The 26909-nt window shown below is 49.4% G+C and overlaps 1 protein-coding gene across 7 annotated transcripts in view; it reads right to left on the bottom strand.

Moving 5' to 3' along the window:
• ARL16 (ARF like GTPase 16) overlaps window positions 1-26909 on the bottom strand; it is a 42112-nt gene that overhangs the window by 9100 nt on the left and 6103 nt on the right. For 2 of the 7 annotated variants that reach the window (XM_078653853.1, XM_078653856.1), the window contains exon 2: window positions 1069-1168. In XM_078653853.1, the coding sequence (XP_078509979.1) occupies window positions 1069-1127 (59 nt within the window). In that variant the 5' untranslated portion in view covers window positions 1128-1168. Of the gene's footprint in view, window positions 1-999; window positions 1169-14587; window positions 14699-23139; window positions 23302-26909 lie in introns of those variants that run through there. The other 5 variants (XM_078653851.1, XM_078653852.1, XM_078653855.1 and 2 more) reach the window with 4 other exon arrangements.

The raw sequence follows: 26909 nt of genomic DNA, 5'->3' as shown, positions 1-26909 counted from the left end.
GGCAAGGGTTGGGCCCAGGGGCCAGCTCACAGGGCTCTCCAGGCAGGGAGGCGGCACCCAGTGGCGGTATCCTCCTAGCGCCCAGCAGCAGTAGGCCCCCCTCAAGATAGGATCAGGAAAGAGAACATTTTGTAAGGGGACACAGCCCCTTTTTATACACATAAATCCTTTGTCTAGGCTGCAGGGTTAAGGGAAAAACCAGATGCAACTGGTTTTGGAGCACTGTGTTGAGCTCAGCCCCTCTCCCCATTCACAGGCCAGGCTAGGGACATCAGACGCACCACAGGGGGCGGAGCCAGCATTGTGAGGGGAAAGCCCAGCCCTATTCAGGACCCAGGTGCAGCTCCTCCCTGCCATCAACACGCAGATCTCCCCATTCACCACCGGGGCAGACCCATCCTGACTCCTGAAGCCAGGCACACCAGCCAGCTCCAGCCAATCACAAGCCAGACAGTCAAATCACCTTTATTATACAGACATGCCAACTTCTAGAAGTGGCACTTCCACACTAGACACATTAACGCCGCACACATCATCGCGCAGCATTCAATCTCACGAATCCGCACATACCAAATTCAAGCCTGCACTCCCCACACATCAGGAACTAACATGGACACACACATTCCCCCTGCATTCCTAAGGGAGGGCAGGCCAATCTCACCACACGCACTCAGAGTGCGCACGCACTTTACACTGGGACACAGTGAAAGTGTGCAGAAGCCAAAAACAACCAACACCAAGTCACATATCAAAGAAAAACGTTTTAGGGGTGAACCTGCCAGAAGGGCCAAGTCCAACAACAAGTACCCTGTCACAGTCATGCTAGGCGCTTACGATGTGGATGGAGGTCTGTCTAAACTCTCTCTCTCTCCCTCCCTTCCCCAATGACGCATCCTACCCGGACTAGAATGACCAATCTACCCTCTGAAAGGTAATCCTGGACAGGGATGGGATTCTGCCAGTCACAATAATACATTATGATCCAGGATAGGGTTGTACCTTGCCACAGAGACTCAACATCAATGTCCACGGACTGTCCACCAGCACAGAAATCACAAAAGGATATTTTGCAGTCTCTTAAGTAGTAGTGTTTTTCCGACCCCAGAGGCTCCAAGCAGCAGACACATGATGAGTAGACATATTATGGAGCACTCGGTGTGTGTGCAACCTAAGAATAAAAAACACTTTTGGTTATCACTTGCAATCTCCTCTGCAGTGACATAACATTGTAATCCGCACCCACTCCCAACAGCAAGGTCACAGGTTTTAATCCATGCCATGTTCAATGATTGTTAACTTCTAAAGCTCTTTCCCTACACACTTTCATACTTCGGTCACAACCAAGTGCCCGAACTAATTAGGTCGCACCAACACCCCTCCTATTTTAAAGGTCATACCCTTTATTTCCTCTCCAAGCCACATGACTGTCTGGACAGGCTTTTATCCTAATTCACAACCATTAGAGGTGAGCGATCAAACAGAGTCACCATAGACCCATCAAATAAACAGTAGCACCCTTTCCAGAATGACTCCCCCAAAATTCTCATGCAAGACCTCAACACCCTAGCATCATCCTCCTGCCCCTTAGCTGGTGCTAAATCCCTTGTGTGCAGTAAAACCTAGTGTGAAGACAAACACTGGCAATTATTATCCCTGGAATTATGCTCGCTGTATCTCAAGCCCTATGTGCCCTGGTATATACAAGAACTCACAGACCACAAACAAAAAAAGAATGGTACAAACTCAACTCCAATTTGAGCTTGGAATCTTAAAACGTTTGTAATTCACTTGTGGAAACCTCATCACCACATATGATGCCTCCTTTGACAAAACAACCATCCTAAAATAATCCAACAGAAGTAAGGTCTTCAGAGCTTTTAAACTCTGTAAACCCACTACCGAACCCATTGATAACTAACTAAATGGACAATGAAATGCTATCAATTAATTCTTCTTCAAATAAATTAGATAAAACATTAAGAAGACTGAACAATTAATCAACATTCCTCCCCCACCTCCCGGCTAAATGTCGAAATGGTCCTTCAATTTGCTCATTCCGTTCTCACCAACTCCCTTGACTTTCTCATAGCAATCGCACCTGAATGCAAACAACTCCTCACCGCTCTCTTAGCAGCGTGCTAGAGGGAGATTAACCAAAGTCAATGGCTACCTTCCACAATGCATCGTCCCACACTTACCAAACATAACGATTTAGGTAGTAGGCTACCACTTTTCTTCAGCACTACTGCCTTTTTTGGTCAAGCCTTGCTACAGCGCACATGCGCTGCTTGCTCTGCAGAGCATGCTGTATTATGGTATGCAATGGAAGCCCCACACACTCTCCTCCCATATTTGTCATTGGCTTGTGTCATTGTCCTTAATATAAATACTGGCTTCTGATTCGTAATTAGGCTTGTTAGTCCCTCCTTGGTACCGCCTTGTCTTCATTTGTAAACTCCCATGGTGACTGGCCTCTTACTTCGGTTGTTACATGGCAGGTCTTATTTTAGTATTCAAGCACTAATTTCTTTAATGCGTTTCTCCTCCAGCGGGCACAACCTTCTTTCCTGCAACATTCAGGGAGCCATGCGCTTTACAGTCTGTCACGCACACAATAGATAGGGGCGCAGCTCCGTGTTTCAGTACGGTGCCTGCTTTGAGTGGGTTTTTAAAATGTAATTACTATGGCGGTTGCTTCACGTACATGATGCAGTTACTTTTATTTTTAAAACACGTAGGGGATGCTCAGAGCACATACTTGGCGGATGTTACTTTTTTTTAAATTCTTTTTATTTAGGAAATACAAAAAAAAAAAACAATCGGCAGATGCCTTACATTAAGGAGTAAGCAACATTTATACAACCCAACAGTGGACAATGTACGGTAATTCCATAAGGCGAAGCAAATTATCCCACTACCATAACATGCGGTCGTTTCGAGCACAGGATATATCATTTCGATTAGATTGACACTTTTCGTGGGGTCTCCACCCTTAGGAGCAGAATTTTGAAGGAGAAAAAGAGTCGTAAAGTTCTGGTGGTAGGCAGGCTTAAAGGAATCGGGCCATAGCAGCACAACAATCGCTTCCCATTAGCAGCACTGAAAAGCATATATTATGAAGGATCTATGGCACATCCCACCCCTAGGACCCGTCATTACCAATTAATACAAACCCTCAGGAAGGCATCCAATAACAGGAGAAATAACAAGAGAAATGAAAAGAAAGAAACATAAAAGTCATAACAGATAATACAACAAACCCCAACCCCACCACCCTGCACCCCTGCATAAGGCTTCCGCCCAACCCCAACTAGAGGTGTGCCTGTCACCCCAACAAACTTGGTACTAAAAGTAGAAAATGGTGGAGGAGGAAATCGACCCACAGGCTCCCGGACTCCCCTCCCCCGCTGGAAACGAACAACCCCCAACCGTTATCAAAAGCAAACAGGAGATTCAATAAGATCAATCGGGGAAAGTTATGAACATTACCCAATCCTCCACAAAAATAATAACAGCAAATCCCACTTCCATTGTAGCCGCTAGATCAGTCCCGTACAGTCAAGTTCATCCTTGGCCCTTCCGATCAGCGTTACGGATTCGCATCAGTGGAACCTCTCCCTCGGCAGGAGAGGAGAAAGGAAAAAGAAGAGCAAAGAAAGCAAGTCCAGGAACAAACAGAAGGCGCAGTCCATCAGAAACTCCGAAGGCACCAAAGCACTCCCACTCCGACGATAAATCTAGATCCAGCAATATTGGAAAGCGGGACGAAGACGCCAGGGGGGATAAGGAGAGTGTAGCAGACCGAAAGTCAAATAAAAGAGACTCCGGTGGCAAAAAGCCGAGAGGTCCCACTTCTACGAGGCTCGATAGTAAATGCGGCATCGTACAGACGAATCCGAGTGTTTCTGTAGGTGCTTTCCCGCTGGCCAAGGGCGCAGACAGCGCATCCAACACGATACCACCATCCACCGACCATACATGTGCCGCGGTGAACCCAGATGGTGGGGGATGATGCAGCGATTCAGAGTCCAGTCTCTGGACATCAACAATGGTCACTCCAACAGACATTTTGTGGACCATGGCGTCCACTTGCAGGTGTAGAGCCCCGATGGCGGCCAGAACGGTCCTCAGCGACGGTTCGCACTCCGGCAGGGCCACCCCTGTCCGCACTGCAGCGGAGCGGGCGGCCACGGAGGGCGGCTGACCAAGCACCACCATGGCGAGCGATTTTCAGCCGCCACTAGCGAGGACCCAGCCCCTCGAACACGGGGGGGGGGGGCGCACCCGGTCTCCGGGGCAGGGGACTCCCGCCCACGGTCACAGCAGTGTCTCAGCACTCCACCTCCAACAATAACCAGGCAGAGCGATCACCACCGGAATCGAACAAGTTGACTTCCACAGTGAGAGACCGGACCCTGCCTGGGTCCCACGGCCTGTTCAACTACAACCCGGCTGGGCCAGTACTCGAGGTCCCGGCTCACCAGCCGGGCTAGGCCGAAAGTTACAACACGGTGTAACTCCGTCGATCAGATCGGCAAAAAGCTCGGGATTGCACCATTATATTCCGCAGCTGTTCCCACACACAGAGGTAGGGTAAGAATCCAGGCTATCTGACAGGATAGTCCAGCGGGAGACGGAGGCCGGCGGAGCCGGGAGCCTAAGCAGCCATCTTGTTCACGATCGTAGCTCCTCCTCACGGCGGATGTTACTTTTATTTAATTAAACTTTCACATGCTTCACACTATATTACTTGTATATTTTTTTTAAACACACTCAGCGCGGCGCCGGACGTTCCAGGGCAGGTGCTTTGAACATGGCTCTAGGGAGCCGTCCATGCAAATGAACAGTGTTTGGTGCTCAAAACTAATGAGTTTCAGGGCATCAGGGAAAGAAGCACAACATACGGATGTAGCGAGCTACCCATCCGCTAATGAGCTTCAGTGCTTTGTCAGGGTAAAGAAGCGCTAGAAGTGTTGTCATAATAATGCACGAGACATCTGCCTGGCACGCACTCCTTCACCCCCTTTGGTCGGGGGTGCACAACCTTGTAACTCCAGGTGATGCCCATTGTCCCTAGAGCCGAACTCTGTCCAAAGTAGGTGGTGTGATGTTAGAGCTCCCGCAGTCTACATAGACGTGGATCTTGTACATGACGGGGCGTTGAGCACCATGTTTTAATATTCACTGAACATCGAAGTGTCAATGAGGTTTCAGGAGACACCTGGTTGTTTTCCAGAATTAAGTAATCACCTTTCAGCAACACAAAACAAATAAAAAACACAGCTATGATTTTATTCCCATGTTTCTTTCATTCCTTTTCATCGCTATAACTTGTTTATTAAGGCACAAAGACAGAGAATAGCTCATTATCGGCAGGCAGCCATTTGATTTCAATTTCTATAACGCAAACCTCTGCATCAAGTCAGTAGGTATTTGAGCAGCAGCTCCTGCTTTGGCGCTTCTGCGTCTTATAATTGGATAGAAACACGTTCGACCGAGCACGTGAAATGGTGTCGAACTTCCTTCCAATGCTCATTCGAAGCAGAATATCGGCGCACAACTAGAAATCCCACTTTCATTGGAAAGCAAAATTGCAGTGTTCAACACAAGATGCGCCTGAACAGTGCTTTGAAGTGGGTGTACATTTCACAAGCACAGTAGGTTGTTTGTTGCCAGAGAATGCTTTTCAACCTCCGTCGCGTCACCCAGTCCTCCTGGAACAAGCTCTTCATTACGCAGGTGCACGTCCCACCACCGGACCTAGAACAGATGTACCCTTCAAAACTATTAATCGTGTCGATTCCTACAGATAAATCATCGCCCCTCCCTTGGGAAAGTAGTCCACACCCCCAAAATAAGAAATTCCAATATATCGTTAATTACAACCCTTCTTTGTCACTAAAAGCCAATGCCTGTATGGAATTCTTGACTCCCGCTCCCTTATGAAATGTTATGCTGCCCGTACCTTAAAGATTACCATTTTGTGTGCCAGAAGACCCCTCCACTAGCAAACCTCCATTTGGAGCAGGGGGTCATATACACCACACATTATCAGTAAAACAAACATTGGCAAAGCCTATAGGTCTGACGTTGGTTGCCAACATTTCAATTCGCCGACCTTTGTGAATGGTTTTTATAAAACTGTACGGGGGGGTGTGTGGCTTGAAGCGTCAAGATGGGGGTCACACTCTAAGAGTGCTCTAGACCACTCTGTCATCCACTACCATCGGCAGCAACCCGTCCCCACTAGCAGTCACCAACACCTCACTGCAGCTCAAAGTGGGCATCGGTGGCAAGTGGAAGCAAGAAATAGTACTACAGCAGCTGGTTTCCACCCAGTCCTCCCGATCACGCCGGGGCCAAAATGGCGGCCCACACTCCTCACGGAGCAGGGCTGGGGCTCGAATCCAGGCTCCCCGGCAGCTGATGAACGGAAGAACCGCTGCTGGCTGAAACTCCTGTGCAGACTGCAGCTGAAAGGTCGGGCGCCGAGTGGGTCACAGAGGCGTGGACGCAATACTTGAACCTGTGACTGGTGCCTGGCCTTTAGAAGTATGCAGTGTGCATGCCTGCAGAGATGCGGAGGCCACACTCCAGATCCCGACCCCCCGCCTCACCAGCCTGGTGAGTGAAGGAGACTGGTGCGCACCCCGGAGGGGAGGCCATCCCTTGGGTAGAGCCTCCCGAGCTTGGTGTTGCTGCGGGGTGGGGCTCGCAGGTCCTGACAAGCGCCCATGAGGAAGAGCGGATTTGGGGCTGCGCCCGTGCCACCTAATTGTCACGCAAGACCAGGGCAGCGGGGATATGTTGAGACAACCGTGCAGCAGAAGCCTCATGAGAGGAGCACCCCTCCCATCCTCCATACCCACCGGTCACTGAAGCTCCGTGGTGGCTCCCAGGGTCACCCTTGAATACTGCCGGGAGGTGTGAGACTGGACTTGGGGCTGCGCCCTGGGAGGGCAGTCGTCCGATCGCAGAGAGGGGGTGTTCGGCTGCGATTTCACGCAGCGCCCGGCTGCAATGGACCCTCCTCCCCTCCCCCCCGGTGGATCTGGATATCCCGGCGCACACAGATAAGATGGCGGCTAATGCGCGCAGCAGGGGAGCATTGCGGCCTGACTTTTCTCCGCGGCCACCCTGTGTCGAAGAGTAAAGCGGACACGCTCTTTGGCAGTGGGTGAGCTCCTGAAGTACCTCAGTATAAGTGATGCAGCATTTGGCCCAGTACGTGTCCCTCACCCCCACTGAGGCGGACTTTTGGGTGACCGACCAAACAAGCTGACCCCGCCTTACGTCGTGGAAGGCCTTGGCCCCTTCTCCCCCCCCCCTCCCTAACCACCAAACCTCATTGGAGTTCCCCTGCTGCTGCCCTGGATGGCGAGGGGGCTGAGGACTGGTTGGGGCACGCTTCTTGGATGGTGAAGGGCCCCGGCCTCACCCACCTTCTAATTGAGGGGCGGGTGTGATCTGAGGCGCTGGGAGAGTGGACCTGTCCCACTGTGTGGCTCGGCAAGGCGGCACCTAAGAACCTACAAGCAGGGGATCGGCTGGAAGGTCGCGCAGCGGTGGGCTCCCGGACCCCGCCTCCCTGCCCCGTTGGGCCCCACGGCCCTCCACACAGGCCGCCCCACTAAACTGCAGTGATCACTCTTTTCCCTACCTGGCTACTTCACTGGTAAACCCCAACTGCCTTCTGGATGGTGGGGTGCGGACCTGGTGCATCTATGAAGCGAACGATCCCGGGGTAACCACCTGCTCCAACCCCACTCCCCGGCCAACCAACGTAGCCCTACACACAACATAGTGGAACGTCGATTAATCCTTGGACGAAGGTGGCTGTACCCTGGGACTTGCCAGCCCTCTTACCTACTGCAGCTCAGAAACATTGTAGAGGGAGCCCCGGCCAAGGGGTCATGAGAGGGGGGGCCCGTCACCCAGAGGGATCAACAATGACCCATGAGAACATGTACGTTACTTAGACAAACCAGCTAAAGTACTCCAGATGATACTATTCGACATCTAGCAGTACTACCGCCACCTGTGGACCAATCCTGAACTCGCCAGCCATGGGGAAAGACCAGCGTCCAAAGCCACTCGCAACAAAGACCAAAATCGGCCAATGCACGGTCAATGATGCTGGGGCCCAGTTCAAAGCTGTGGGGAAGATACGGATGCGACCATAACACGATCCTGCAAGCCATCAGCACCTCACAGGCCTCGGTTGAAAACAAGATTGGGTAGGTTCAGGTCGATATGGCTTGCTGCGACAGGACCTCCGTAATGCCTTACCGAAACTGAATCCTGCATCTCCTCTGTTGAAGACAACATCCTAAGCTTGAAAGAGTAAATGACCCACCAGCAAACCCAAGCTTTGAACTCCACACACAGGCAGAAGATGCAGAGAACAGGTCCAGACGCAACAACATTTGCCGGGTGGGATTCCCGGAGGGCTCAGAACATGGACCGATGGAATCCTTCATAGAGCACTGGATTAACTCCTGGATGCCCAAAGATACACTATCCACCTGGTACGCGGTAGAGCGAGCACATCGCTCCCTGGCTCCAAAACTCCCCGGATGCCCCACACCGACCTATTATAGCCAGGATCCTCAACTTCAAAGACAGACTTGATCCTGCAACAAGCCTGCGTCCAGAAAACCGTGACCCCACACCATCATGATATTCCCAGACTATACCAGGGAAGTCCAAAACGCAAAGACGCTCTTATGTGGAAATCAAATAAACACTGTACACCCTATACCTGCAATATAGATTACTTGTTCCAACACGGCTACGTGTGGTCTTTCAAGAAAAAGCATACTTTTTCGATACCCCGGAAGCAGCCTGGACCTGGCTGACCGAAGAACGACCTCTTTGACTTAAATCCACGGCTCCGGCCTCGGAGACCAGAGCCGCAACTGGCTCGCCACGGCTGAGTCCCCGACCCCCCAACGTCAAGAACTGTCTCTGGGATCCTACCTCCCTCAGCACTCCAGTTCCCCGAGATCACTCACCCCTTTTTGCTCCCACAATGGAGCCCCTAGCCAACCTCATCCGATCGGATGACGATGTTCGGTCTGGAATTGGGCAGGCTCTCACAGGACAAAATCTCCTTATATGCAGATGATGTCCTACATTTTCTCGCGGATCTGGCCCAATCTGGCCCTAGATGCCTGCAGATACTGCCGACCTTCGAGTGAGTTTCCGGGTTATGTTTGAACTCTGCCAAATCGACTCTAGTTCCCTTGCACCTATCGAGAGAGTGCTTTGATTGGCAGTCTACCATCCCTATCAGATGGCAATCTTTCAAATACTTAGGTATCTGGGTCGTCCTGCTCCTGAGTTGGCCTGGGCGCTTAATATTACTCCTCTTGTCATCAAAGGCCAGATTCCTCTATGTTATTCAAAATACTTCATTCCATATCCCCTGGGCCTGGTTCAAATGAATAGACAGTGTGATTACAAGGTTCCTCTGGAATGGTCTGCGGCAGCGCATGGCACTTTCTCACTGCTAGATCCTACCCTGTGATGGAGACATGGGTTTAACAAACTTGTATTTATACTACTTAGCACCCCGTCTCTTAGCATTGCACGATTGGTTTAATGGGGTCTGGTCTGACCCTGTGTATAGGACCGAGCTCAACGACTTGGGCCTCTCTTAAATTCAAGCTTTGATGTATGGGAGTCCCATCCCCAAGGACCTACCCACGGTAACCAGAGCAGTCCTACTGGCCTGGCGTGCCTCCCCGCGTCACACCCACTGGAAGGACAGACTGACTGAAAAAACACCCCTCTGGCAGGGTACATGGCTGCGGGAGGTAGGAGGCCTGGAGGGATTCAGGGGTTGGGACCTGATCGGCATCTCACATCGGAGATGTGTGGGTCAGTGACTATATTCATTCCTTTTTCGGATCTGCAGACCAGGCACTCATGTCACCCGTCCCAGTTTTATAAATATTTGTAGCTCTGCCATGCCCTGGACGTGCATATAATGACAGGCAGATCACAGCCCCTAGAAGCTAAAAAAAAAACAAAACAATGGGCAACCTGAGAAAAGGGGGAGTCTCATGCATTTATCGCACCTTAACTAACAATGGTCGTACTTCCCTTGATCCGTTGAGAGCTAGGTGGGAGACCTGGTTGGGTGCTCTGGAAGATGAAGACTGGAGAGATGCCCTGATGGCCGCCAAACCTATCACTGTCCCAGGCAAACTTCACCTGGTCCAACTATACTACCTACATGCCTCTTATCTCACCCATGTCTGCATACAGAGCGGGCCTAATCCCACACCCAGCCTGTACACGATGTGGACTGCAGCTTGCGGATTTCTTCCACATGGTATGGTCCTGCCCGCACATAGCTTCCTATTGGGATCACTGAAAGCACAGTTTATGGGAGTGCTGGGATGAGAGGTTCCTTACAACCCCTTCGACATATTATTGGGTGTCACTGACGGACTAGATGGATCTAGAGCTGATAAGGTGTTCCTGAGTACCGCTCTTGTAGTGACCAAACGTGACATTGCGATGGCGTGTAAAAACCCCATCCTGCCCACTATAAACAAGTGGTGCAGGGGAATAGACTGGTGTGCCACACAAGAACTGCCACTGTATGAGGCCAGGGATTGTCCAACCAAACACTGGAAAATTTGGGATATATGGTTGGGAATGGTGGATTAAACAACTCCTTCGTCATTCTTATGTCCAAACCTATATGCCTTTTAGTAGACGGAGATACGACAATGTATACCAACGCAAGAACGTTTCCCTCGGCTAATGTTACATGTAATTGTGCTGCTGAATATGCTGTGTTGTTTGTACTTAGGTTTTTTATTATTGTTTCTTTGCAAAAATCAATAAAATTGATCCCAAAAAAAACTGTACAAGAGGTCTCATTTTGGTGTCCGAGGTGCCCAGTGGGCAACAGCAGAGCGACAGCATCCACAGAGAGGTAAACCAATGGCTAAAGTGACTTCCCATGTGCACCATGGTGCAGTAGGCGGGACAATGTGAATGAGACACTGACAGATCAAAGAATGAGGAGACCTGGCTGAAAGCCACTATAGGTAGGAACTATATACATATATATATTTTTTTATTAAACACACAGGTCTTGGCTAACGCAAAATTAAAACAATAATTGGCATAGCCAATAGGTCTTGCCTTTGGGACCTTGTAAGTTTTTGGCCATGCAGCACATTATTAGGGGTGCTACAACATCTACTGATGCTTCACATGCCACTAGTGAACGGGGGAGTGAGAGCCGCCAATTAAGCCAGGATGGGCTTGTACAGGCCACAAGAGAGTGAAGAAGCTGCAAGGGTCAGGTATTATACTATAGAAGGGCGGTGGAACATGTAGTGCCCTTGTAATAGTAAGAGATATAATGGTGATGCGAGTGTGCCTGCCCAAACGTTACAGGAAATGAAGACAAAGAAACCCAGCATACAGCGCTAAAATGTGTGTATGTGTCCATTTTAGACACAAGGATGCATTTTGCACCCCAAAAAAAAAAAAGCACAAAAAACCCCCCACAAATACTGTGAATAACATACATTCGTTTTGTGGTCATGCATGTTGTTTTTGCATACCCACTTAATTTTGTAGCAAATGTAGCAACAAAACCCTTCCTATAAAAGAGTACTAGTTATCGAATACATGCTCAGTTCGCTGATAATGTGGGTATGAGCAACTAACTCTACAAATTAATCAAGAGACCTGTAAGCATCTAATACCAAATATCCGCATATTAAAGTCTGTCAGACTTACTTTTTCACTGATGTTAAAACAATCATATCCCCTCTGACAGCACGTCTGAGCCTCAGCTTATTGAGGATTGGAGAGCGCAATTGTGGTTGTCCGGCTACTTGCCAGTCACTAAGTAAAGTAACAGAGCCCATCTTGGAATGAATCCAATATAGTAAGATACGAGTGTGAAGTGCAGAGAATTGGAAATATAGGACAGTCTCCCATTCAAAAGATCACAAAAATACAATCATAATAAGAATGTCCTCACCATTGTTGTTCTTATGTTATTGAACTTGATGTCTCTCCTCATGTGGAGACAAACACTGACCTTACCAAGACCATCCAGCGGCCATGCTCTACCCTGCCCTCATCCTCCAATGAGCAGTCGCTCAGCCGAGGGAGGAACAAAGACAATAAGGACTGGCAAACTATCGCATATGAAAAGCAGAAATGCAACCACAAAGGGCGGCTTTGTCCTAAACAAAAACAAGCAATAAACAGTGCGGATTGCGGGATGGGGGGAGAGCATTATTGCTGGATTTAATAAATTGTCAGTCAGGGCAGAGAGCAGAGACTAGTTCTACGGATGGTGCCGGTCAGGACAGGAAGCAACGGTCCGGGTAGACTTCAGATGAGAGCAGGCACTCGATGTCTCCCATAGTGTGGTCGCATTGGGAGAAGAGTTAAAAACAAACGCAGTTTACAGAAAACAGTGCCCGGCCTCGCAGCCATGGCCACAAAGTGAACACGTCGCAAAGCCTTTGAAATCGGATACCGAACAGATGGCACACAGCGCAACCCTGCTCGTAAGCGTTTGCTTAGGCCGTAGGCAGATACATGTAGACGCCTTTGACCAATTACCTGATGTCTTTTTTAGAAAGGCACACGCAACGACCAATGAAAAAGAAAAACACACACACGAGTGAGTGGAAATCCCACAGCGATTCCAAGAATTTGTTTTCCTAGAGCAACGCATGCGCGCTGCACTAGGCTTGACCTAAAAAGGACTGTGCCTCTGAAGGCCGGTAGTGGTGAAGCTGAGTTTGTCACAGAAATACAACAGATTTTACAAAGGCATCAATCAATTTTGACCCCCCATATCAGGAGCTTCCTGAATGTACACTTTACCCAACACTAAGAACACACATTTAACACAACCCCTGGCAGCATAACAGAAACAACATGGCTCCATGTTAAGTAAATAGCTAAACATCCCATTTCACCAGCACGGTCATATACATTTATATTCATACTTAATTTACACGAACACTACACATTACACACAGCCGCTGCACCATCACAGACACAAGATGCCTTCATGCCATGAAGTGGGCAAAACACATGCCATATCAATAGCACAGCCGTACCAACATGTATTCTTACTCTGATCCACAGCAACAGTACAGATTTGATGCAAACCTCCACACAATCACATGCACAGCCCAGTCCCAGGCACAATGTGGCCTGCATAACACGGCTTCAAGCATTAATAAAAGCAATAATAGAAGGCATTGTTATTTACAATACCAATAGGTCAAAGTTTAGGAAATGCGAGACCTATTGATTTGCAAATGCTTGTTTTGTATGCCGGGTTTTTTTGAGACAAGGGAAGACCTGGTTAGACATGAGCTACCACAGTTAAGACATATGTAATACAAAACTCAAAATAGCTGTGGGTTAAATACTTTAAGACCTATTCAGCAAGAATCTAGTTGAAAAAAGCACTCTCAAGGTTCCAAAGTACTAATTTTATAGGAGACGTAAAAGCAGAAGGGAAAATGGGAAAGAGGGGCTTCTCTGAAGACTTTACTTTTGCTCAAGTGGCACTTCAAACAATGAGATGCTTTTCATCACGGCAAAGTGACATGGCTGCCACAGAAGCCTGCGAACTCTTCAAAACATCCCTGGTCTGGCTGCAGAGACATCTGGGAAGGGAATGGAAGGCCTACGGGCAACCTATATGCAAGGTCAATTGTCAGTGCAGAGCTATGGGAGCACCCTGGTGTGCCCTGGAAACTTTACGTATGATTGTATAGTAATAATGCAATTATACCAATCACGTTTGTAATAGTCTCAGGTCATTTGTGGAGGGAAATGTACTCTGTAGTGTGTATGCCAATTGTGCTATGGCTTTGTCCAACATCCCTATTTCCCAAACCAGCTTCAAGACGGTTGTGGAAAATAATAGATTTCTCTTAAACTCGTTCTGTTGCGAAACAATGTCTAAAGTATTAACATTGGCAGACCAGATTTGATCCTACACCTTAATCTCACTCTTCCCCCCCACTATTTGTCCCCCACTTCCATCCTCCATTTCTTTCCCTCTCACTATAGTTCCCACTTTTCCAACCAATTCTTCTTTCTCCATCATGTTCCCATCTCCTCCACTCTCTTCTTCACCCCTCACATACTTTCTTTTAATCCCTCTTCTTCTGATTTAGCAATAATCTGTCCTTGTTCTCACCTTCCTCCTCTTTTCTTTCCCTCCCTGCTCCCTTTTATTACCACCTTTTTACTCGCTTGACACTCTATTGCTATGCCTTTTATTTCCCATCTCCTCCTTTCTTCAGCTTTCTCAACCTCTCTTGATCCATCTCATTCTGTGTCTTATTTATATTACACATATCATCCAAATACCCTGACCCCGCCTTTCTTTTGCTCCTTCCTTTATCCCTCCCTTCCCCATTCTTACTTCCACTTGCTTCCTCCCTGTGCTTTTCTCTTCCCATTACCTTTTCTTAATGCCCTTACTCTTTTTCCTGGTTTCCTGTCCTGTGGAATGTTTATGTCAAATTTGCTTTTCTCTCTTATCATTGTTCCTCGTTCTTCCTTTATCTACCTTTTTTCTTGTTCTGTTCTTCCTCCTATACTTCCCACTAGTTCCCCTTTCTCAGGCGACCCCTTCTCTCCCTTTTCATTTCAGCCATTACTTCTTCCTCTCCTCTTTACTCTGAAAAATAAGCAAATAATAATAGAACTGTATTACTTGAGTGAAGATGGGTAAAGTTGAAACACTGAACTAGCATTTTACTATCTAGCTACAAAACCAAATCACGGATTACTTCCTTCACAACCACCATCAAGTTGTAGTGATGTCCTGCTTAAGAGAGACAACTGTAACCCTTGCTTTCTAGTCCGGCTTGATCTCTCAGGACCCTGTGACATCGCCGACTAGCATACCATATTGAATATGCTCTTGACAAAGGCTTCACTGGCCTTTTATTTTATTTTATTACAGGTTTTCTCTTCATTCCAGTCCAATGGAAGCCGACTCATTAAGAGGAATCTTCTGAACCCAGAGGAAAACATGTGACCTTTTTAGTAGCTCAATGCACCATTCTCTTTACCAGTACTTATGTATCTTTAGAACCAGCCTTCTTAGATTGCTCCTCTCTCAAGATCAATCTGTTTGTGGGCGATAACCAACGCCACCTGAAAAAAAGAGTGCAGTCATCACCCAACTCAAAACATGTCCTTTCCTTATCTAACGACTATGAACAGCACTATAAATTGATTCTTGTTAGCAACAGCTCCAGAAAGCCCAAGATCTGTCAGAGGAATTCTGAAATTAGGAATTTCCTCTCAAACCTGCCTACAAAGCTAAATCCCTGTGGAAAGGTCACGGTCCCTACCTTAACGGGGAAACCTCCTCGCGCGGGGGCGGGCTCGTCTAACCCAGAATGTGCCTTGTTTCCTCTCCCTAGGAGATCTTCCGTCTCTCGTCCTCTACAGGTACGCCAGGCTTCGGATACGGACGACGGGAACCCGGAAGCAGTTCTCCATGACCCCGGAAGTCCCGGCCCCGGTACGCCCCGGAAGGTAGAAAAACCATCGAGCCTCAAGCAACGGGGTTCCAACCCGCGGACTCGTGGCAGGAGACAGCAAGGACGGAACCGGAGCGGAGAGAGAGAAGCGAGGAGAGCGAAAGCCGAACCGAAGAAGAGGAGGAGGACGGCGACGTGTGGACTGAGGACTGGTGGAGTCCCCAGGAGGTGGCTGGAGAGCGGCCGCAACTCACCAGGGAGTTGCGGCGGGCCACGTGAGTAACCACCATCCGTTTCCGTGTGCCTCTTGTAGATAGTTGTAAATAAGTGTAAAGCTGCACGACCCTGCGCACCATACCACTGTATATATATATATATATAGGCCCCTCTCACGTAGAGTGCACCCTGTCACCCCTTTTTTCCCCCCTATCCTTCGGTCTCTTCCACCTCCCCATCCGACCCTCCCGCACCATCTCCTTTTCCGTAGCCTCACGTCCCGGTGTCGGTGGCAGTTGCATTACTGCCGAGAGCGACAGACTAACGTCCCTCTCTGTTTTCTCTCGCCCCACACCTCCGAGGCCCACCAACGACCTCCCAGACCCGACGGAACAGCCGAGAGGGGAGACGCACACCGCCCGGACGACGTCAGCCCAGCAGTCAGAAGCCGTCCACCACCCTTCCCGACCCGACATCTTCTCTTCTCCGGACCCCATCAAGGATACCCCGCGGCCCCCCTTTTGTGACTCTATTACCTCTGGACTGTGTCAACAATAAACCACTTAAACATAGCGCACTATATCAGGCCTCCCCGCTTGTTATTCCGGCCCGCCGAAGCCCACACCCCACAAGTGGTGTCAGAAGTGGGATCACCTGGAGGCATGGAGGCCGCCGTTAAGAAATTGGCGGACAGCCAAGAACTGCTCGGACAAATGATGGAAAAATTCCTAAAAACAGCAGAGGATGACCGTGGCCAACTGCACGATGTGCTGAAGGGGCAAGGAATAGCCCAAGATCAGGCCCTCGGAAAGCTCACAGAGGCCATGGGGCAGCAGAGGCCCGTGGCACCCTTACCTTCAGTCGTCCTACAAAAATATGTAACGGGGGAAGACCCAGACTTTTTCTTCACTAATTTTGAACGACTGGCACAGGCAGCCAATTGGCCTGTAGATCGCTGGGGCCATTACTTGGGCCCTTTGTTGACTGGTGAGCTCCAGTCCGCCTACCAACAGGCCAACCTGCAAGGGCTGACCCCGTATGCGGACATTAAGACTTGCATCCTCGAACGCCTCGGGATAGATGAGGATTCCTACCGGATACGCCTGAGACAAGTCCGAGAAAGGCCCCAAGAAACCCCACGGGCTCTCTCTTACCGCATCCAGGACCTGACCACTCGATGGTTGAAACCCGCTACGTCCACTAAAGAAGAGATAGTGGCAAAAATCAACCTGGAACAGTTCCTCGCTTCTCTTCACCCGGCCACCCAAAAATGGGTGCGCCAGCATGCACACTTGACACTGGACAGGGCGGTGGAGATAGCCAGTGCCTACAGCAAAGCCCAAGAAGTGCAGAAAACGAAAGAGGAACACCTCCCTCGCGGCCCACATACTGGTCACATACGTCCCCCCCGACCTCCTGTCCCCCGAAAGCCAGAACCGGTCCCTTTTGTGCCCTACCCAGTGATGCCTCGACCACACCCTCCCGGACCTCAATGCTATCACTGTGGGGGGTTCGGTCACATCGCTCGTCATTGTCCGCAGAAGGAAGAGCCCATGGAAGTGGGTGTGTCCCGGGCTTATGTATGCCTCACCGCAGGAGCCTCACCCCCACCGTTCCGGTGCCCGGTTAAGATCAACAACCACCCCCTGATGGCTCTGGCGGACACCGGATGTAGACACAGTGTTTTACGTCCGCAGGACATGCCGAATCCAGTTGGACCTGTCACAGGGTCCGTGGCCATCAAGTGTGTACACGGAGACACTAAGAGTTACCCCACAGCCCAGGTCTCGGTACGAACCAACACCGACAACGGAAGGACACTGACCGTGGGGCTGATACCGAACCTGCCCGAACAAGCAATCCTGGGCAGCGATTACAGTGGTCTCCCCCTCCTTCTAAGAGACACTACCTGTTCCCTGGAACAATGGTGGAAAGAAGCTCCGTTTGCGCACCAACCCACCCAGAACCCTACAGCCACGAGACCGAATAAATCCAAGAATCAGAAGAAAAAGGAAAAAAAGAGGGTACATGGGAGCGTATCCCGTGCAAGAGGCGCTGCATCCCTGGGAGACAGACCGCGAATTCAGGGCAGCCCAACAGGAGGATCCAGTGCTGCAGTATGCCTGGGGACAGGCCAAAGACAACGAGGATCCGCTGCATGTATGTCCATACTTCTTTCGTTCTGGAGGCTTGTTGTATCGGAAGGCAGGACCACAACAAAAACCCCAATTACTAATCCCTGGTCCCTTCCGGGACAAGGTGTTATTCCTGGCCCATAGCCATCTCCTGGGAGGCCATTTCGGTGAAGAAAAGACCGGCCAGGCAATACTCGAAAAATTCTACTGGCCCGGGGTATATGGCCAAGTGAAACAATACTGCAAGGAATGTGCCATCTGTCAGAAGAACAGCCGCTACCGACCCCCTAAAGCACCCCTCCGTCCTCTTCCCCTCATAGACATTCCCTTCAGTCGCATAGGGATGGACCTTATAGGTCCGATGTTGCCATCCAGAAGCGGCTGTAGGTACGCCTTGGTGGTGGTGGACTATGCTACGCGCTTCCCGGAGGCCGTCGCCCTGAAACAACCCACCACCCAAAATATAGCCAAAGCCCTGCTGTCTATCTTTGCCCGGGTGGGTTTTCCCCGGGAAATCTTAACAGACCAAGGGACCCCATTTGTATCTTCCTTAATGCGCCAGGTATGCTCCCTGTTGGGTATTAAGCAAATAAGGACCTCGGCGTACCACCCCCAGACCGACGGCTTGGTCGAACGCTACAACGCCACCCTGAAAGCCACCCTTAAAAAACTCTTGGGGTTGGAAAGCAAGAGGTGGGAAGAGATGCTGCCTCTGGCTTTGTTTGCTATCCGGTGCAAAACACAAAGCAGCACCGGTTATTCCCCGTACGAGCTGTTGTATGGGAGGCCTCCCAGAACACTGTTGGACATGGCTCGCGAGGCCTGGGAGGCGGAACCCGACCGTACCCGACCCCTGCCCGAGTACGTGGATAATTTGAAAACCCACCTAACCCAGATTCGAGACATCGTACGACAGAACCTGGAGAACGCCCAAACAACCCAAAAACAACAGTACGATAAGGGGGCCAGGACTAGGTCCTTTGCAATCGGAGAGCTGGTGTTATTGCTCCTACCGTCCTCAGATCACAAGCTCCTAGGACAATGGCAGGGCCCGTTTCCCGTCATCAGACAGGTGACCCCAGTAACCTACGAGATCGAGACCGAACCAACCCGAGGGGTTCGCCAGATCTACCATATCAACCTCCTGAAAAAATGGGAAGGTCCCCGCCCCGTCCTCTCCAGCGACATGACGGATACCCCTCTACCCTTTGAAGGATGCATAGACTCGGACTTGCTCCCTGCATTACGAAATGAACTACGAAACGTATTGACTCCTGTACGGAGCGTTTTTTCCTCCCTTCCCGGACACGCGAAGTGAGTGGAACACGCCATCCAGACAGATCCCGGAGTGACCGTGAGACAAAGACCTTATCGTGTCCCGGAGGCCCGTAGAAACATCATAAAGAAGGAGACAGAACAAATGCTGCAGATGGGCATTATCGAGCCCTCGGTCAGCAGTTGGAACTCGCCGATAGTCCTGGTCCCCAAACCAGACGGCTCGGTGCGTTTTTGCATTGACTTTCGTGAAGTAAACAAAGTCTCGCGATTTGATACCTATCCCCTTCCACGGGTCGACGAGATGGTGGAGCGAATAGGCGCAGCAAAGTACATTAGTACGCTCGATTTATGCAAAGGATACTGGCAGATACCCCTGAAGGAAGACGATAAGAAGAAGACCGCCTTCTCTACCCCTGATGGCCTATTTCAATTCCGGGTGATGCCTTTTAGACTGCACGGAGCCCCTGCCACGTTCCAGCGAGCCATGAATCGGGTCCTCCAGCCCCATGCCAAATATGCGGGAGCCTATTTGGACGATATAGTCATACACAGCAGTACATGGGAACAACACCTGGGGCACCTCCGAGCGGTGGTGTCTTCTCTGGGTAACAGCGGATTCACCATAAACCCGACCAAAACGACATTAGCCGCTCAAAGCGTCAAGTATCTGGGCTATCTCCTGGGCGAAGGCCTTATCCGTCCCCAGGATAATAAGATAGAAGCCATTCGGTCCATACCGTTCCCCACAACCAAGAAAGAACTAAGGGCCTTCCTGGGGTTACTGGGCTATTACAGACGGTTCATTCCTAACTTTTCCCAAACCGCTGTTCCCCTGACGGACCTATTGAAGAAAAGCCACAAAACCGAAGAAGCCCTACGGCATCCCGCGGTCTCAGTAACACAAGCCTTTGAACGCCTAAAGCAGGCCCTGATATCAAAACCCGTCCTGGTTAGTCCTGACTATAGCCGACCGTTCATCCTACAAACGGATGCATCCGACCAAGGGCTGGGGGCCGTCTTATCCCAAAGAGACTCTTGTGGAAATGAAAAACCCATACTGTACATAAGCAGGAAACTCTTTCCCCGAGAAATGAACTACGCCTGTGTTGAGAAGGAGGCCCTGGCCATAAAATGGGCCGTGGATAGTCTCCGCTATTACCTCGAGGGAAGGGAATTCGTGTTGTACACAGACCATGCCCCCCTGGCCTGGATGGCCCGAAATCGAGGACACAACGACCGTGTCCTCAGATGGTTCCTTTCCCTCCAGCCCTATAGGTTCAAAACCGAACACAGAAAAGGGGCCGAACAGGGGAATGCGGATTACCTCTCCCGATTTCCATGCTCTCTGCCCCCCACTAGAAAGACAGCTAGGGAAAGGGGATGTGGAAAGGTCACGGTCCCTACCTTAACGGGGAAACCTCCTCGCGCGGGGGCGGGCTCGTCTAACCCAGAATGTGCCTTGTTTCCTCTCCCTAGGAGATCTTCCGTCTCTCGTCCTCTACAGGTACGCCAGGCTTCGGATACGGACGACGGGAACCCGGAAGCAGTTCTCCATGACCCCGGAAGTCCCGGCCCCGGTTACGCCCCGGAAGGTAGAAAAACCATCGAGCCTCAAGCAACGGGGTTCCAACCCGCGGACTCGTGGCAGGAGACAGCAAGGACGGAACCGGAGCGGAGAGAGAGAAGCGAGGAGAGCGAAAGCCGAACCGAAGAAGAGGAGGAGGACGGCGACGGCGACGTGTGGACTGAGGACTGGTGGAGTCCCCAGGAGGTGGCTGGAGAGCGGCCGCAACTCACCAGGGAGTTGCGGCGGGCCACGTGAGTAACCACCATCCGTTTCCGTGTGCCTCTTGTAGATAGTTGTAAATAAGTGTAAAGCTGCACGACCCTGCGCACCATACCACTGTATATATATATATAGGCCCCTCTCACGTAGAGTGCACCCTGTCACCCCTTTTTTCCCCCCTATCCTTCGGTCTCTTCCACCTCCCCATCCGACCCTCCCGCACTATCTCCTTTTCCGTAGCCTCACGTCCCGGTGTCGGTGGCAGTTGCATTACTGCCGAGAGCGACAGACTAACGTCCCTCTCTGTTTTCTCTCGCCCCAAACCTCCGAGGCCCACCAACGACCTCCCAGACCCGACGGAACAGCCGAGAGGGGAGACGCACACCGCCCGGACGACGTCAGCCCAGCAGTCAGAAGCCGTCCACCACCCTTCCCGACCCGACATCTTCTCTTCTCCGGACCCCATCAAGGATACCCCGCGGCCCCCCTTTTGTGACTCTATTACCTCTGGACTGTGTCAACAATAAACCACTTAAACATAGCGCACTATATCAGGCCTCCCCGCTTGTTATTCCGGCCCGCCGAAGCCCACACCCCACAATCCCTTATTGAACACACTCTTTGTTTCAAGACCCACAATCCCAATAAACACATATAAACTCTGAGTCATGTGAAGAAATCAATCCATACCTTCTTAAATCAGGCTTCAGAAGCAGAGACCAAGTCATAATCATCTCCCACCGGAGTGTTGACAATGCCCACACGTAACAATTTTTTTAATATAAGTTTTGTATAGCGCGAACTAGACCCGGTGAGGGTATCAGAGCGCTTTACATGTTACATCAAAAGAATAAGTTAGAACTGGGCACATAGATATGAGACCAATGTCCCTAATACTCCCTTTTAACCAATAGAATTGTCCTATCCACTGCCTTTCAACTCATTAAAGGTTTTTTGCAAGACACCATATCCCCGGGACCGGACAAACTTCATTGGCTGTGCCTACAAACCTGCATCACATTCAAAACCAGCTTTATCGCCTACAAGGATGTAATTACTGACACACATTGATACCTTGAGAAACAACAGCATTAAAGGAGATCAATGCAACACACAAACTAGGGCACTGCTAGACTGGAAATCAAATATTTTAATAAAGTAAAGCCTAAAAACAAACCTTTTCAAATTACACATCAAGTCTGTAGAACATCCAACCACAGGTTAGGCTCACTTCTACACTTCTCGACTTCAAAGAGGCCCTTCCTTATACTCTATCAACTAAGAACCACTATGGCTTACAAACCTAGACAGATAAGACCCCATAACCTGTACACAATTATTAAATCCTCCTTTCTCGTTATGCACAATACCCAGGTACTAGCCAGCTAGAATGACTCTTAATAAATCCCAATGCTTAGATAGGTATATGTGTCCGCAAAAAGGCAGGTCACATTTTTGACCCACACACTCCATTCATGGAGCCTGATCCTCACACTCAGACCATGTCTTCTTTCCTTATTCTGAGGTACCAACATCTGATCCACCAGTATGCCTAGAATCACACCTTGAGGTGATCACCACCTATGACTCCCTTTCACTAAATAACACTCACTGACTCCCATACATTCAACGCACTCTATTCCCTCAGGTCACTCTCACTAGGTCCGTCCATAACCACGGATCAGTTTGCGCTTCAATCACATGATCTGACCTCTTTACATTCAGGTCATACCCTCTGACCCTTTTTAAAATTCCAGTCACTGTGCGCAACCCATCACTCTCCACTCTTAGGTTATACCATCAGACATTCACAGGTGGTAGTACCCTTACATCCCGGAGCTGCATGGTTACTCTCTGGAAAGAAGGTTCCATATTTTTTGTGGTACAGTGCTAGGCTTGTTAAGAGTTGCATGAGGTCATTGATTCTTCACCGCTTTCCAATGTACTCTGAATTTTGGATGATTTCATTTGGAAACCACTTTACTGTATCCAGTTCAGTGGTGAAAGTGGGCAGGATCGGCAGGGCACTGCGTGCCCGTACTTCTTCAATTCAATAGATTCTGTTCCCCTACTTTTGTTATTTTAAACATGTGTACCAGGACGGCAGAAATAGGAACGGCCTACACATAAGGCTCGGCATTCGGGGCGAGCAGGGGGGGTGGGGGGGAATGGAGGGGGTGTCAGAAGAAAAACGGACTCTATGTGTCTTTACCTTTTTGCCAAAAGACAAGGACAATATCCACTTCTGCTCTACCGCTGGCAGCTGCCCCCGCCTCTTCCTCTTATTCCCTCTCTTTCTGTTTAGCTCCTCCTCACTCACTAAAAACCGTGACTTCAGGAAACAGTTCTCACCCTGTTTCATTTATTTGTTTCCCTGTAAAATGGATCCAAAAAAGATAAACACTTTAGCTAGAAAAGTCTTATTTTTCTGACATTTTTCATTTCCAAAGTGCAGCTATAGAACAAAAGGTTCAAAATAAATAAATAAATCTATACTACTATTATAAAGGAAGAACTTTGCACCTTTGAGGCGGGTAAACTCGGGAGCCACAGCGCCAATCCACACACCGAATACATCATTGTAATCGTCAGGGTGTGCAGATGGACATAGGCTACATAAAGTATAAAAATATGCGTTATTTAAAAAATTACCATTATAAAAAAAAAGTAGTCCCTTCGAAGTAGCGCCGGCCGCGACCTGCGTGCTGACGTCAGGAGCGCGGGGAGGAGCAGCGTCCAGGAACGCGGGGAGGAGCGGTGGACATGGCACGGGGAGGAGCGGTGACGAACGGCAGAATGGTGGTGAGGACCGGCGGACAGGCGGGAGGAGCGGTAAGCGGCGAGGAGCGGTGAAATGAGGAGAGCGGGGGAGGAGCGGCGGCTGAGGTAAGGCTCCAGGCAGGCGGGGGTCAGGGCAGGCGGGGGTCGGGGCGGGCGGGGGCCCGGGCTGCTTGACAATGTCGGGGCGGGCGGGGGGCCGGGCTGCTGCACAGTGTGCGGTGAAATGAGGAGCGCGGGGGAGGAGCGGCGGCTGAGGTAAGGCTCCTGGCAGGCGGGGGTCGGGGCAGGTGGGGGACGGGGCGGGCGGGGGCCCGGCCTGCTTGACTATGTCGGGGCGGGCGGGGGCCGGGCTGCTGCACAATGTCGGGTCGGGCGGGGGTCGGGGAAGCCTGATTGCTCCCGGACAAGGTCGGGACGGGCTGCTAGTAACTAAATAAAGCAAGACAGAGTGGTCGCGAAGTGACCAGATTGATTTCACACCCAAATATTAGCCCCACTTTAAAGAGTTTGCCAGTGAACCGCTACTTTTGTTTTCTTGTCTTTCTTTGAAGATCATTGATTTTCCTGGGTGGGGAAGTGCACCAATCCTGGAGGTACTGCAATGTCTGTTATGGGTGGATTGAAAAACAAAAGGTGTACCGTGGCTCTGTATTCATGGATGTTGTCTTTTTAAACTGTATTGCTTACATTTTGTACGGATATAAGCAATGGACTTTAAAATGGGTCTCTTTCGGACCCTGTATTCATGTTCTTAACTTTTCAGGCAAAAGCACTGAGTGATTTCTGAATAGTGAGTGTAAAAGAGTTAAGGTAACCATGTTGTCCCAGCTTACATTTCACATGGTTTACTCAATCCTGCATTCCCTAGCAGTGTTTGCTTGTTTCAGGATGTTACTTTTTTTTGGCAGCATATTGCTCTTGTCTAGTGCGTAATTTGAATTGAGTCGCATCCAGGTGTTTATAGTGGGCCACAATTGGGTTGTAGTTGAAGGCAGAGCTAGGTTCTCTCAGTGGGGCAGTATGGTGTTCAGTGGGGGAGAGAATGAGGCACCGCGATCAGAACTGCAGAATTTGGAACTGGGAAACCAAGCTCTGCCTTCATGACCAGACCACTCTCCTGAGGTACCACATTCCCTGGCTAGACCATAGAAGTCCTGGTGTCTTAGCAGCAACAGGTGGACCAGAGTGGTGGCAAGTGTTGGTTAACCTTGAAGGCCTGTCCACCACAATCCATACTGAAGCTCACCTCTAGTCTTGTAGGAAGGCCTAAGAAGCAGCACACCCTAGAGCAACAGTGACTCTACCGCAGAGGTCCCAGGACCCTAGAGAAGGGCCAGTACTAGGGAAGTGCAAAAGGTGTGATCGCAACGGGTGCCGACTTTGGTTGGGGGCATTGTGTTTGCAAGTATATTATGGTTTTAAAAAGGGCTTGCTGCCTCCTTCCTGGTCTCCAGCAATTTTCAGCAACAATAAAAATGTCATGATAACTCCGGTGATTAATGTTCTTCCTAGAGAGAGATCGCAGTTTTATCTAGAGGAAGTTTTGACTCACTGAAAGGTAGCGCAGAGGGTTAATGTGCCTGCTGCAAAGAACATGTACCATGCAGATCACAAAGTGCACATAATGTAAATAGATCAGAGGGTTACTGCTTTTGTCAGAGAGATCCTTTTGTTATTTGCAGTTTATAAGTTAAAATCTTAAAACAGAACAGTGAACTATTAACTGTCATCTAAGAGCTGCATGCAAACTGCAAGGTATAAATTAGAGTGTTATGTCCCCCCCACCCCGTCTTTGATTACCCTAACGTTGCAAAAAGTGTACATTTAGATATAAATCGATTCTGAATATTAAAAGAGATCCCCACCCATGGTTTTAAGTTTTAAATTTTGAGTTTGTGCTTCTCCAGACGAATCACTATTAAACTATACTGCCTACTTGTATGGTCGTCATGTAGTCCTTGGTCTTATGTAACATTTCCAATACAGTGATGTACACACATATAATTGATTGTCTCTGTGTAATGTGTGTGATAGAAAGTGCTCTGGCACCCTATACTGGTATGAGTGGCACTGTAAATCAAATTAAATTAATCTATGAGAGAGTGTGGTTATGGAGATTTGAGGGGCACTGTTAAAGGGGGGTAGTGAGGGAATCAATGGCGAAGGTGGTCTTTGGGGGGCACCAACAAACATTGTTGCAAAGGGCACCACTAGCGCTATAGCCGGCCCTGCCCTTGAGGCCAGTCCGCCTCACCTATTAGTACCTCCATTGAACTTGGTTCAGCAGTAGTAGCTGCAACTCACCAGTGATAGGCAATGCAGGATTTGCAGGCACACCAAACTAAGTTCACTAACTTCACAGTCTCTCAGCTTCATGCACAAGCACTTTTAACATGTGCTTCCTGCCGGAATTATGCAGCAAAGAGGACAAAATGATGCTGCAGCATTGACTAAATTATGGAGCAAAAAGGCTGCAGCGTAATGCAGTATATTTTCTGATACTTTATCATTTTGACATTTTTACACATGCTAACAGTCTCTGGAAAGATTTTGCTTTATTAGTTCCAGTGTAACATACAAATGCAGCAGTGAGAAAGGTGATCAGTCAACCTTTGCAAAGGGATGTCCACTTCGCAGCAACGCAACTCACGTTTTTTGTAACTTTTGATCCGTTTGAGCTACAAACAATTTATTAGTTAAAAGTGTCAGATTATGCAGCAGATGTATTATGTGTCAAATATGGCAGAGCCATACATAACTATATAGAAAACATTTGCAAACTCGCATATTTTGCCATTGATGTTTGAACTGATCTTGTGGTAAAAGGGAGGAGAAGAGCTCATGACAGAAACTCTATGGCTGGGAGAGAAATGGCTTGCGATTCCACTTTCAAGAGCATTTTGGGACATTCTGTGATTGGAAACATATCCCACTTTGTGAATGTATTTTAATGTCCATAACTCATATTGATCCTTAAATAATCATATGTACATATTAGTTGAATTAAATAACAGAATAAGCTGAAACTGGACAGTGAAATGCCAAAACAATACTAAAAATTGGGATGTTTTGCGCATTCTGGCCACACCTGTGACTCCGCCCACGAATCCCATCCTCAGGTTATTCCCGCCCTCTGATTCTCAGCCCACAGTTCTCCGACAATTTTTTGCCCACTTTGACCACTGATCCGGTTACAGAAGT

The sequence above is a fragment of the Lissotriton helveticus genome, chromosome 7, assembly GCF_964261635.1.
Source record: "Lissotriton helveticus chromosome 7, aLisHel1.1, whole genome shotgun sequence".
In the NCBI taxonomy this organism is placed as follows: domain Eukaryota; kingdom Metazoa; phylum Chordata; class Amphibia; order Caudata; family Salamandridae; genus Lissotriton; species Lissotriton helveticus.
This window is presented reverse-complemented; position numbering and strand designations above follow the sequence as displayed.